Source organism: Tauraco erythrolophus, chromosome 7, assembly GCF_009769465.1.
Source record: "Tauraco erythrolophus isolate bTauEry1 chromosome 7, bTauEry1.pri, whole genome shotgun sequence".
NCBI classification, from domain to species: domain Eukaryota; kingdom Metazoa; phylum Chordata; class Aves; order Musophagiformes; family Musophagidae; genus Tauraco; species Tauraco erythrolophus.
In genome coordinates this window covers 63,754,186-63,767,920 of record NC_141471.1, presented here as the reverse complement: position 1 = coordinate 63,767,920, position 13,735 = coordinate 63,754,186, and the positions used below count along the sequence as shown (strand labels likewise).

The window sequence follows — 13,735 nt, the reverse complement described above, 5'->3', positions numbered from 1 at the left end:
TCCCTCCATGTTCTCCCATCTAATGGGCTACAGGTGGCCCACAGTATTCTAAACAAGGGTTGAATCATTAACCTTCTTCAATGTTCAGGACTTCTGAATGCTTAACCTGGAGAGAGAGCAGATGAGAGGATGCAGAAGGTTATACTGAGAGTTCTGCATCGGTGGGTTAAAAATCATCCAGCTTTCTACATCTGCTCAGACAGCAATACTGGTAGAAAACAGAGTCAAGAATAGCAGCATTTTCAAAACACATCTTTATCAATTTTTTGTAAACCAGTTACCAATTAGCTCTGAAGAAAACAGAAGAGCTTTGCCCTAAAGCCTCAAACAACGGCACGACCTATCAACTCAGGATTTTCTTCTCTGTGTGTACAGCATATTAACACCAGAAACAATTTGGAGTTTCATCCTATTGCTATTTGGAACCTGAGCAAGCCATGAGGAAGTTATTTTAGGAACCCACTCCTTTCGGAAACCTTCCTTGTACCTCCTCTGCACAGCAGTCGAGTATATTTTGGGCACAAACTATCTATAGGTTTGAGGCAAAATGGGAGACTGGAATGTGTAACCACACATGGATTTTGTTCAGAGTTATAGCTAAGGTATTGCAACATATCCTCTATGCTTTTAAGTGAGACATGGTCCCTAAGGCTTCTGCAGAGATGGACTTTCATCTACATATTTAAAGCAACTGATCTACTAATTTTAAACCCCGGCTCCAGATCCTCCACCATATCCACCAGAACAAACTCAAGCTCTTGCAGGTGCTAGTAACATCCAACAAGTAAAACAAGCTGCAGAAACAAGTTGCCTGGTATGCTGTAGATCTGCAAGCTCCTGGAGGTTAACAAGTTGCACAAACACATGAGGAACAAGTTAGCTACAGCTACACTTTCACTGGAGAAAGGAAGTGTTCTGCACAGTCTCTTGGATTCTGTTGCAATTCTACAGATTTAGACAAATCTGTAGTGTTCAAGGCCAGGTTGGATGAGGCTTTAGGCAACCTGGTGTAGTGGAGGGTGTCCCTGCCCATGGCAGGGGGGTTGGAACTGGATGGTCTTTGAGGTCCCTTCCAACCCAAACCATTCCATGATTCTATGATACATACAGAAACTTGAAATTAATCTACTGATAATTAAAAACCCACTATTTACATCTATACTTCCACCACACTAAAAGCATTTAGGAATTTCCCACAAAAGCGAGAGCCCTTTAGGAATCCAGGACGTGTGTAGATTCTTGACCCCCCCCCCCCCGCAAGATGGCAGAACTTTCTGTGAGTGCTTTCTTTGCAAGCAAGCCAAAGGCTAGTTGTGGCTAAACATGTAATTTCAGATTAAAATAACTGAATGAAGCAGCATAACATTTTAGCCCCCCTTAATGTAAGAAATTCAAAACTTTTGTTGGTTTTGCCAAATTTTCGTGTCTTGAACTGGACTGCAGGAAAACCCCAGAAACTTTCATCTGACTGAAACCACAACTAATCAAGTTGAAAAAAATGCTTAAACTGTTCCTTTTAGTGGATACGTAAAAGCTTATCAGGTGAGCTTCGGGAGACAGGTAGTTTTTTAAAACTAGGAATAAATCATTCATTCCCTTTTTCCCATTCCTTTTCTGACTGGAGTTCTAAATGAGTAACTACTCATATCTCAGCCTTAAAAATCAATCTTCTACCTCCTGCTTTACATGAGGACAACAGGATTAGATACGATCTCTTTTGGTCCCACACGGCTGTTTTATTATTAGGGGAGTACAGGTATTCAGCAGATACGTGGGCTGACAGGCTAAGGCATCTCCTTTTTCATTCCAAACTTAGCCAGTACTTGAACTTGCTTGTAGAAATTACAGCTCACTAAATATGCCTCTTTTTTTTTTTCCAAGATTTACACAAAGCATGTTTTCCAGAAAGAGGAAAACGTACCTTTTTCCTTCATTAAACCCAGGGTTTGGCAGGCTTTTCATGAAATAACATTTCATTTTCTCTAGTAACAGAAGTAGTTTTTGCTGCTCTTAACTGGATCCTCACAACTTTGTTTCCCCCTCCAGTTACAACCTGTTCTAACTGAGTACACAATCAGCAGAACGGATTCATGGTATCACTGACCTTTGTTGTCTGCAGCTATAAATCCAAGGATGTTTTCATGCCGTAGCATAACTGTTTGATAAATTTCTGCTTCGCGGAACCAGGAGCGCTCCTCTCTTGAAGAGAAGATCTTCACAGCAACTTCTTCTCCTCTCCACTTCCCTCGCCAGACTTCTCCAAAGCGCCCCTTACCGATGCTCTCTTGAAGCACTATCGTTCTTGCAATTGTTCTTTGCACAAGTAAAGGCAAACCTAAAAAGAAGATCCAACATTAACCTTAAACGTCATTCTAACAAAATAAGCACTTATCACAAGTACTACAAGATTCATATTTCATGAAGATGTTTCTCTTAGAATGCACATATACTCTCCAAGATTTTAAGAACTTGTTGGGAACTGCTAATGAGCACATAGGTAAGATGCTGCCTTCAACTGTGAAGGCCAGTATTCAATGAGACAATCTTACAAACTGCCTCTACAGTTGTTATAAATGCATAAACTTCCTTTCAGTTTAGAATTTGGACAGCTGTTGATTCATAAGGTTGTCTTTTAATGAAAAAAAAGAGAAACAAATCATGAAGTAATCAGTACCAGGATTGTGTGGGGAGTTTTTTTTGCTTTGCTTTTTTTTTTTTTAAGAAAAGGCTCTGCCCGTAACTCTCCTTGCAAAGCAGTTCCAAAGCACCTCTGCTACCAATGCATTCCTGATTTATCACTAGATAGGACTTGCTAGTCCTATCTAGAACTTCCAAGTTCAAGTTAAACCACGCGTACCAGCCACACTGGCGAACGATCACACTCATGCCCAATCACCCTAGCAGCCCCTTAGTACTCTCAAGTCACCACAAAAGAGGAAAACATCCTTGTTATGCAAACCTCCCATTTCACAGGCCAGTCTTACGCACGTAATTGTACTGGAGAAGGCTTACATTTATGAAGGTTTTCTAGCTTAGGAACATCTAGGTGCCCTCAACTCCCAGCACCCCGTAACGTGCTCCAGTAAGTTTATACACCCAACGAGCAGCACTGGAATCACCAAACAGGGTGGGAGGTTATTTATTTTAAATCTCTCCTGTTGCAAGCGCCAGACTGCCTGAAGAGCGAGCGGCTCACTGGAGACAGCTACAACATCAGCCTTTGACACCCACAGTGGGCACAACGGCACGTCAGGCTCCTGGAGTACGGCCTCTTCGGACTGTGCATGGAGATGATGGTCGGTTTGCTGTTCAGGAGGATGAGAAAATTCAAGCTCATGTTAAATTCAACAGCAGCTCGTAATATTTGGCATCTTGTATTCAGCCACGGTCATCCCTGAAGCCTTCCATCATCATCTTCGTACGTCGTTAACAAAGTATCCCCAAGCCTTCTGAGAGTTTAAGGAAATTCAGTTCTTTTTCTTTTCCACATCTTAACTGTACTCTGATCAGTGGGGATCAATGACTGTCCAACACATTACAAGTTTGTACCTGGTTTGGATAACTCAGGAATTAAGTTCTAAAGCACTAAAGGTAGCCAACAAAAGCAGCTGCTAGAACTTTTTTCTTGTTTATAATTTTGGTCAAAAGTCTCTGCCCAGATGACTTTCTCTGAAGAATAATAATAAAAAAACACCAAACAGCCCCATGAACTGTGAAAAGTCTAATTCTCTTCAAGCTTCTATGAACCACAGATAAGTTCTTGAGGAGTTTCACATTTACCTCTACCGACTCAACTTGACACTGACTTTTGTGACCCTTTGGATTTGTAAACACTTTTAAACTCCTGCTTGAAGTCACCTACCAATAAAAAACAAAGCTTCTCCCTCCTGTCTTAGGCAATTCTTCCCACTTCCTTGCAACCAAGTTACTTTGTCATTTCTGAGAAGGAGAGTAACAGTGGGGCATCCCAATTTTTCTGTACAACACGTAGCCGATATTTATAGAGATTTGTATCATGATCTGAAAATCATTCCCAGCTCCAAGAGACTTGAAATCTTTCTCTTAGATCCTTCTGCTAAAGCTGCAGCTTCTATTTTAGATGTTTCATCAATTCCTTTCATCAAGCTTCTAGTTGCTTTAGGTCTTGCTCATCACGGAACAAGAGGGCAAGTCTAGCAGAAGCCAAGAATGAATAATTAATAACAGCTTACTACTCCTCACTGCAGAAAGTGAATCCTGCTTTCCTTTTGATCTGAGCAGAAAGCTCATTTTTAGAGTTTTGATCACTCCCCTGTTTTACATGCTTCTCTTCAGAGAACACCACAATACAAAGCTGGTAGAATCCTTTCCATCTTGACTACAAGCTCTTTTGGACCTTCAGCATGACTTTAGGAGAAGAACGTTTGCTTTAGGTCACCAGACCAAACACCTCCTTAGCTGTGCCTCCTGGGCCTGGATTATTTTGTCTATTCTGCACCTTTCCATTGTGTTTTTCCAACTTCTTGCCCCAACAGCATCCCTTCACAAGTTCAGTTTCTGGCAGGGTTAAGCACTGTTTTAACAAGCAGCTCTGACTTTTCTCCCCTCAGTGACCCCGTTATCCATCCCCAGTTTATTCCATAAATGCACAGTCTTCTCAATTTTAAGTGCACTGTACCAAAGTCTGGATTAAAACACCCATTTCCCTGAGATTTGATTGCTGCAGGCATATTTCAGAACACGAGAAAGTTATCAGTTCGAGTGCTAGGGCACTGTCAGTGACTAATTCTGAGACAAAGTGGTACAAGTCATTGCAAATATATACACTGCCAGCAGTATAGAAAACGAGTACTCAAAGCACATTCTGTCCCACTGTCCTAATACAGGGTAAGGACAGAGCACTAAAAGAGGCAAATACTCGTTTTGCAAAGAGCTGAACGCCATGGAAGTCACTGCAGCTGGAGTCAAAAGATCATTCTTAAGGAAACATTCATCTCATCTTTTGCAGGGAACACGACTTTGTCTTTCAAACATCAAAACAAATGAGTGAAGAGCTGTCCTTAGAGGCAAGGCAAATTCAAGCACATGTGTTGGTCCTCTTCCTCAGATGCAGCCTCAGCAGGTCAGGTGTTCTGGGAGCCCACATCAGCCTGAGCATCCCGAAGCTCTGAAAACTAAGTCATTCTCCGGCGTGCTGCTTTTACTTAAAGTGTCATTCCACACCGGCAAGGGAAGAGCCAGTAGTTCCCGACCATTTGCTCTGGAGGAAGAATCCCAAGTTTCTTCTAACTGGGATTCCCTGCTTTTCAAGAGCTGATTTTGAAAGAGTATTTCCAGAGTTTTCAAATATGAAGAGAGGCTCAGAAGCACCACAGGGAAAGAGGCCAGAAGGAAAGTGAAGGAATATTTCTGATAACAAATGAGAAGGTCTGGGCCCCTCAGTTCAAGAAGGACAACGAACTGCTGGAGAGAGTCCAGCGCAGGGCCACAAAGATGATGAAGGGAGTGGAGCATCTCCCTTCTGAGGAAAGGCTGAGGGAGCTGGGTCTCTTTAGCTTGGAGAAGAGGAGACTGAGGGGGGACCTCAGTAATGTTTATAAATATGGAAAGGGTGACTGCCATGAGAATGGAGCCAGGCTTTTCTCAGTGGCATCCAACGATAGGACAAGGGGAAATGGGTATAAGCTGGAACACAGGAGGTTCCGCTTAAACATGAGGAAGAACTTCTTCCCAGTAAGGGGAACAGAACACTGGAACAGGCTGCCCAGAGAGTTTGTGGAGTCTCCTTCTCTGGAGATGTTCCAAACCCACCTGGACGCGTTCTTGTGTGATCTGATCTAGGTGGTCCTGCTCCGGCAGGGGGATTGGACTAGATGATCCTTTGAGGTCCCTTCCAATCCCTGACATTCTGGGATTCTGTGATAACTGACAACTAAGTCTGAACTAACATTATCATAGGCCTGACTTCTGGTCTAAAGCGTGGCAAAACAGCCATGCAGAAAGTGGCTGAAGTGCTGTGATCATCTACAGAAGTTAGAATGGAACTATCAACCAGACAGTACTTTAAAAAAAGTAATGACTAAACACAGTTTCAAGGGAAAAATTTAAAGGTTTTCTTTCCTGAGTTTACTGAAGTACATTGCAGATGACTACTTATATATATAGAACATAGGTCTACTCTTTTAAGGTTTAACTTTTTTAAATAAAGAATTTCTTTTCAGCCTTCTTTAGGAAGATTCTGTACTTGCAGATATTACGAGTTTTATGTTCCTAATAGTGTAACAATTATATATAACTTCCTGCATTCCAAGAAATGTAAATCTGTGACTCCTTCATATCTCCTTACTGCGCCTCTTACTTCTGCACACCCCTCCCAGAAAGGACAAAACTTTAGGGGTAAGTTCAGCATTTGCCTTTATCAAGTTCTAGCCCACTGTATTGGAAGTTCTAGGAATCACTTTCACTACTTGATTTAGTTATTGCTGTTACTAAATGAGAAAACTGAGGTAAACACAAAGTACTAAACGCTCCAGTTCTAACCAGAGAGCACCTTACCCTATCATGATCAAATCTCATTTGGACACACAAAAACTTTCTCAATTGAAGCATAAATACCTGCATACTCAGTGCAACCTCACCTTCTTCAGCACAGATAGGACTAAAAGGTGACTTATTTCAACCTATATTCTAAACATGTTCAGCAAGTTACAGATTTTACTCTTTGGAAAGAGCAAAGGACTCTAAACACTTGTACCAGTTACTGCCCTTGGGAAAGAAATAAAACCCAGATGCTTGGGTTTTGTTGTTCTACTTTTTTTCAGTTCCAGGAAATGAAAGAATTCAGCAGTTGAGAACCAAACACCAGTATTCCTTTGCAGAAAGTACTCTGAAAGGGCCTGGATGTCTCAGCACACACATTTGCAAGTAGTAGGAATAATTTTCAGTATTAAATTATTTAAACTTTCTATATAGTATAAGGCCGACAAGAGGTTGCAGTACACAATCTGATGTCTCGCTCCTTCACACGGACCAGAGATTAATTAATTTATACAATGATTTATCTGACACATCATCCCCTATCAACACCTATTAAATCCTGTGTCTGTGACACAGACCACCACAATCCTACAAGCAGCTATGTCAGGATTACGACAGCAGAGACTATATGCAGTGAACAGACTACTGCCTCACCTTCCCAGAGCAACACCTGTTAAAAGTCAGAATTAAAACCAAACATCATGAAATCAAGAGATAGAAATTATTCAGACAGGGTCTGCATACTGCGTCCACTCTATATGCACAGAAATAGCTACTTGCAACTGAAAAAAGTACCTTCTGTAAGGGGAGAACTGGCTAAAATATTAACTTAAAATTGAGAATATTCTTCATACACCAATAGCTACAGATACAAAGGAATTTTCAGTTTTAAGCTCAACAAAAAAACTTTACAAATCTCAAAACACAGAAGATGGTAATTTAGATACCCTGTGCAGAACAAAAATGTAAATGACTGAGCCTTTCCTAACAGAGGAAACAAAACATTTACAATAGCTCACTGTGATACTCCCTGCTGTCAGGGAGACTCAGAATAACAAGGAACAGCAGCAGCAACTCGTTCATTTCATTTATTTCCATATGTTGAATCTTCACTGATACTGCACGAATCTAAATGGAAGTAGTTTTTCTAGTCATTTCACCAGTTAATTATATGTTTAAGTAGATTTGACAATATTAAAAAAAAAAGATGCCTTACAAGGCTCTTAAACAGAGCGTGACATTACCTGACCCAGAGCCTGAAGTTGTCATATCATAAATTAAATCCTTTAAAGTAGTTCCTTCTGATATGAAGGGACGATCCAGCGAGGGATCTTCCTCGCTCGGCACACGATGATGAATCACAGTGCGGTTGTGACAGAGGTACAGAATCAACATGAGCGAAATGCAGACAAAGCAGACAGGTCCAGCTATGACAGCAGCCAGTTCCACAGGTCCCAGGTTAGAAGCTGGTTTTCCTGGAGTAGGGCCTGACAGCAGAAATAAAACAAAATGGTAAAACTATTTCTTCCTTTTTATGCAACTAGATTTATTGTGTTTCACAGAGATCTTCAAATTATTCCAATGAATTTGCTAAAACTTTTCCACAGTAACTTGTTCGAGAATAGAAATAAGTATTACAAAGGACAAAAGCAACTACGTGCTTACTCATGGTTTCTAACTTGCATACAAGTTTTCAAAACTGGCCCCAACATCCCTATCCAGAAGATAAAAACTTCAGGAGATTTGGAACAAGAAATTTGATTTGCAGAATCTAAGGTGTACTTTAGGCCTTCAAATTCACCTACAACTTCAAAACTTCCACTCTTACAGAATTTTCCGTTAAAAAAAAACCCCCAAACGATCTGAGTCAACTATGGCCAAACTCCTTACCTGGTGTTGGAATTGGAAGTTCTATTTTATTGCAGTGGTCCCTGTCGCAGCAGTGAGGCACAGTGATGACCCCGTCCCTGGAGGAGGGGGCACAAACGAAGGGTCTGTCTCGGGGAATCAGGTCGATTTCCGCGATGCACATACTGTTGTGTATGACTTTGTCCGCGGTCCGTGTCACCGAGGTAAAGCACAGTCCATCTGTCACGCACGTGAAGTTGTCTTTTGTGCACAGATGGCAGTAACACTGTAATGCTGTGTTGGGAAAAGAGACATTAATGTTAATATTGGGACATGTTGTGCATCGAAAAACAACTGGAATGTCTAAAGAAATAAAAGTTCAAAACACTATGAGCCCTATAATCTTTTGGTCACATAAAGACAGAACTGTCATGCTAAAGGACAACACTGCAAGGCTTTTTAATGGGATAAAAAAAACAGGAGATGAGCAGATGGAAGTCACATTCAAAGCTGAAGCCACCTCTCCTTATACAGTTATGTATCAGAAGGGAAACGCTGCGATCCTTGACCTTCGCCTCCAGGTAAAGAAGTTCCCTTACAGTTCTGCTCATCTTTGTGGTAACACAGTACCCTCTCCAGCAGTTCTGCTGTGTTCAAACCCAACACAAGTAACGACTTTTTCTCCCCCCAGTAACCATGAGTGTAGCTTTAGAAGTGACAAACAGGACGCTGCTCACTGCCCCAGCTTAACACTTTACACATCACTTGAAGGCTTCAATCCTGCGCTGAGGCAAGAGCATATCAAGGCTTAATCCCACTGAAAACCAGTCCCTGCACGACCCGGGAACATGGCCTTGCACACGAGCACAACGAGGTTTAGACCTGTTATTTATGACACCGCAGGGCAGCACGGCCTCACATTACTCATGCTCCTGGTTTACTAATTATTTATTGTCGACCGCACCAGTAAAGGAGGGGCACGGGGGCAGGAACGACAGACTAATCACGTCTAAGATGATCAGGTTTCATTCTTTAAATCGTCGAAGTTCTTGGAGAAGGAAGACTACTACTTCAAATTTCTTTCTCTGTTCCTTCCTGCGTTTACAGGACCAAAGCCAGACAGAAAACCATGCTGTAGCAATACTCTGAACTTCACTTGTTCAGCTGTGGAGAGCAAAAGCTAGCACAGAACTTGTGTACATGCACGCAGAAAGATTAAAATACAAAGATTTAGACAAACTTTAAATCTTAAACATTCATGCCCAAACCACAAAAACACACTGAGCCATAAACAAAGCTCTTTCAAGGGCACACACGAAATCCCACACAAAGGCGTGAGGATTACCAGCTGGCAAAGCAAAAGATGCCCCAAAATCTAAGATTCAGTGTTTCACTGAAAATCAAGAGTTTAAAATAACCACGTGAATTGCCTCTGATTTTACAGCTCTCTCTATCCCCGGATATCAGGGATTTAAATATATGGTGACCTGATCTCAAACATACGTTCCATCTCAAAGGCTCAGTTTTGAGTTGTATCCCTTTCTATGAAAACAACTCCTTCCCCCAAGATTTTGAATCAAAACAAATTAGTGCCAATCAGCCCCTACAGAAAAGATATAATAAAGTTCTCAGGTGCAACTTCCCATCACCCCCCATCAGAGAAGGAAGGAAAGTTTTATTATTCAGAGTTTAACTATGAGAACATTTAACAATTACTGTCCTGTTGGTATGCCTTTGGTAATTTACACTTGAACAAATTATTTTTTAAACCCACCAAGACCATTATAAATCTCCTAAAATATTCACACATTGGTATTTCTTTCAGCTTTCTTAACAAGCAAGCCTTTATCTCACTTGCTTCATCCATGACTTTTTTTTTTTCCTGTTTAAATAGTATCATTGGTTCATCCTAAGTGTGCAGGCACCGGAATGCCTACAGTGGGATGTATTTACATCGAATCACTGTACAGAGGCCAGGCTACCTGAAGTGAAAAACTAGGTTTGGGCTGACCTTGTTACACTTAGTCATCTTCCCCATCTTGTGAACTGCAGACACACCGATACCGCTCTCAATAAATACAGCATATGGTGTCTTATCTTCCTCATTTGTTTGGTTCCCACCTCTCTCGTGCTACAGAATTCCCAAAGAGTGCACTTTGGGACTTTTGTTCCAGCCTCCTGCCAAGACACCGTCCGCTGCCACGCGCAGCTGAATGGTTTCCTCCACACGAACAGATCACTACTTCCTTCTGAAGCTCCTCTCCCCCTCCCTGAAAAGCAGAAAACAATGTCCGAAAAGCCAAAGCATCCAGGAATACATGTTTTTGCTGCTCCCTAGTGGACATACACTTAAAAAAAACCAAACCCCACGCATTAAAAACGCTTCAGTCCCCTTCCTGCCCTTGCCACTTACAGTTCTTCATGCCTTCCGACTCAAGTGGGCAAAGGTATTGTCAGCAACAACCCACACCAGGAGAGGAAACAGAACTGGAATATCACAGAATGGTCATAGACTCATAGAATGGTTTGGATCAGAAGGGACCTCAAAGATCGTCTCGTTCCAACCCCCTGCCATGGGCAGGGACACCCTCCACTGCACCAGGCTGCTGTCCTTGCCCATGGCTCTCTCCAGTCACTTACACGTAAGAGAACAGACTATGGCTATATGAACACATTGTAGATGACATTTAACATCAGCGGGATGAGGAGATGTCAATGGCCAACAGTAGTTAAGTCACTTCATTCCTGTAAGGAAGTGTTTTCACTCATAACTGATCTCAAAAAAACCATAAAAATACAGTTGTCCTCTTGGAGATACACGTTTTCGCTTTGTCTCCAAGTAGTCCATGTTCTTCTCAGAGAAGCATTACAGAAATTTTAAGAGCTCAGACAGAAGCCAGTCCGGTCATACACACAGAGTGGGCTGATAGCAGGATGCACGAGAGAGTGACAACTCCGATGGGAACTGATCTTCCAGAGCCACCAGTATCTGCCAGGCACGAAGCACTTCAATACACTTGGAAATCATCCTTTAAATTTACCACCACAAAAAGCTCCTTCAAAACCACTAAACTCAAAGAGGGGAGGAAGTTTTCACTCAAGTCTTAGTCCATGTTTTCCATGGCACAGAATTTTTTTTCTTTTTAAAAGCATTACAACAGTGTTTGCATGGTACCACTGGCATGAAGCTCCACCACCAACTAACGTAAGGTCACGTCTGTTTAGGTGATAAGAGGCTTTGAAACCAAAGTACAGACAGCTGAATGTCTCCTCTGAAGGCCAGACAGGCAACCAGTGACAAGGCCAAGAACAGAAATCGGGTCACCAGAGCAACTCGTGGCCTTCTCCTTCTCCATGGCATCTCCTTGCCACGCCGTGACCATTCTGCATACTCATTCCTGCTTCATGTAACTGACCACCATAACAGCGAGCGGTGAGACGAGGCAGCTACAAAACCATATACACATGGGGGGTGTGTGTTGTGACACAGAACACGTCATGGGAGTCATCGACAGAGGATTTCTCAACCTCGGTCTGATTTAGTAACAGATTAACCTCTTGCACTGAATACAGTTACCTGGGTAACTGCTCAGCCTCGGGCTCTCAGTTGGACAGTTCTGCATTCCCTTTACAAAGCCTCCATTCCCTGGGAAGGGCTCTGCAGCCTGGGAAGCAGACACTGAAACCACATAGCTTGACAAGCCTTAAAGTAAGCTGGTTCCCAAGAGCTCAGATATTCACCCTATACACCAAACCTGAACAGAGAATTAAGTGCACCCGATCCACTTCACTTTTAGGAGTCTGTACCTACCAAAACAGTCTTTTTAGGTGCCTACCAAAACAGTCTTTTTTTGTACCTGTTGTCTTTCTGAAGAAAGAAAATTGCACAGAGTCTTTATGGTTACAATTGCACAAAACTACGAATAACTCGTATTTGCTAACACCCTGCAGAACTACTTCAACCAGCCGGTTTAGCACAGAACATCACCTTCAGCCAAAGAACTTCTGGTTGGAAATCATGCGCTGAAATACTGTCTTTCAAAGGATGCTGACCAAGGGGATCACAGCAGTTAAAACTTGAGAGGTGATCTAAAAAAAATCCCAAATCCTCAGCTCACAATGTAATGCAATGAACAATTTCATATTATTAATCCTTTTATGTATTAAACTGTGTCTCTTTGTTTCACAAATTTTAGAAAGACAAATAGCCTCAGATTCCCAACAGCAGCGTTATGCTGAAGAAGAAACTCCAGATCCTTCTCTTGTGACATTATAACTCTTCTCTCACAGAAAATACAAAGGGCACTTTCGAACAAGAATTTCACCAGAAGAACAATTGGGACTCTCGGTTCCACAGACGTAGTTTCAAGAGCTAATGGAGCAAGGATATGATGTGCAAGAGACAGTAACAGATTTGGGGGAGATGAGTAAGAGGGTGGGAGTATTTACTGGTACTTTTTCTCTATGCAATAAAATTTGCCAGAAGCAAAAAAGCCTAATACAGAAAGGTGCCGTCAGCTTCCTATTCTCTTATTCAGACAATTCCCTCAATACACAACACACCTGACTCATCTCTGAGCCACTGTAGCTCAAGATACAAAAATGTTTAGGACTTACAATATCTGGGACATGGGTACATTTTTTTAAACCATGATACTTCGTGACCTTCACTAGCTCATTCTTCTCGCAAAGGCACTAATTAAGTTGAACTGCTGTAAAGTAACAGCACTGGATTCAAGACAACTTTCACACACGTTTCATCCATCTCTGTTAAGCAAAACTTCCACTGAAAACAGCAGGTTTTGGCCACCAAAGTGATGCACTCAAGAAAAACTACTTCAAGGCACTATCCTCGACTTGCAAGTAATGATAAAGCCTTGGGAAAAATTCCAGCTTCAAAATAGTAGTGTTATATTCTCCATAGTGCAGGTGGCAAATGGCACTATCAGGTTTATTTGCATCTCATCCGTAAAGCTACTCACAGACATGCTCGTGCCTCTTACAGTGAGATAATGTTAAAAATTTGCTTCTGGTATCATTCATGGAAGAGTATGCTTTAAAAAAAACAACAGAAAGTTAAATTATAACCATGGCTTTTAATTTTAACTAACATTATGAAAAGAGAAAGAATAAAGATCTCCTTAATTTATCCTTTTAAATTCATTTCAGCATACAAATCAGATTTCCATCTTTATTTACGACCAGGAGCAATGATGTGAATGCAAGAGTTCAAGAGATGATTCCCCAGAAGTCTGGAAAGACCAAAGACTATGGCTCACCCAGTAAAGAAACCAAAACAAAAAAAAAAGCAAATTTCAGCCTGTCTGACAAATCAGGGCTGTTGCTGTGACTCATTACATGCCTGATCTCC

General features: G+C 41.7%; 1 protein-coding gene across 8 annotated transcripts in view; it reads right to left on the bottom strand.

The window, feature by feature from the left end:
* TGFBR1 (transforming growth factor beta receptor 1) overlaps positions 1-13,735 on the bottom strand; it is a 33,019-nt gene that overhangs the window by 17,301 nt on the left and 1,983 nt on the right. For 4 of the 8 annotated variants that reach the window (XM_086615088.1, XM_086615089.1, XM_086615092.1 and 1 more), the window contains exons 1-3: positions 8,389-8,593; positions 7,761-7,982; positions 2,105-2,335 (exon numbers count right to left, since the gene is read on the bottom strand). In XM_086615088.1, the coding sequence (XP_086471214.1) occupies positions 2,105-2,335; positions 7,761-7,982; positions 8,389-8,548 (613 nt within the window). In that variant the 5' untranslated portion in view covers positions 8,549-8,593. Of the gene's footprint in view, positions 1-2,104; positions 2,336-7,760; positions 8,004-8,388; positions 8,659-13,735 lie in introns of those variants that run through there. The other 4 variants (XM_086615091.1, XM_086615093.1, XM_086615087.1 and 1 more) reach the window with 3 other exon arrangements.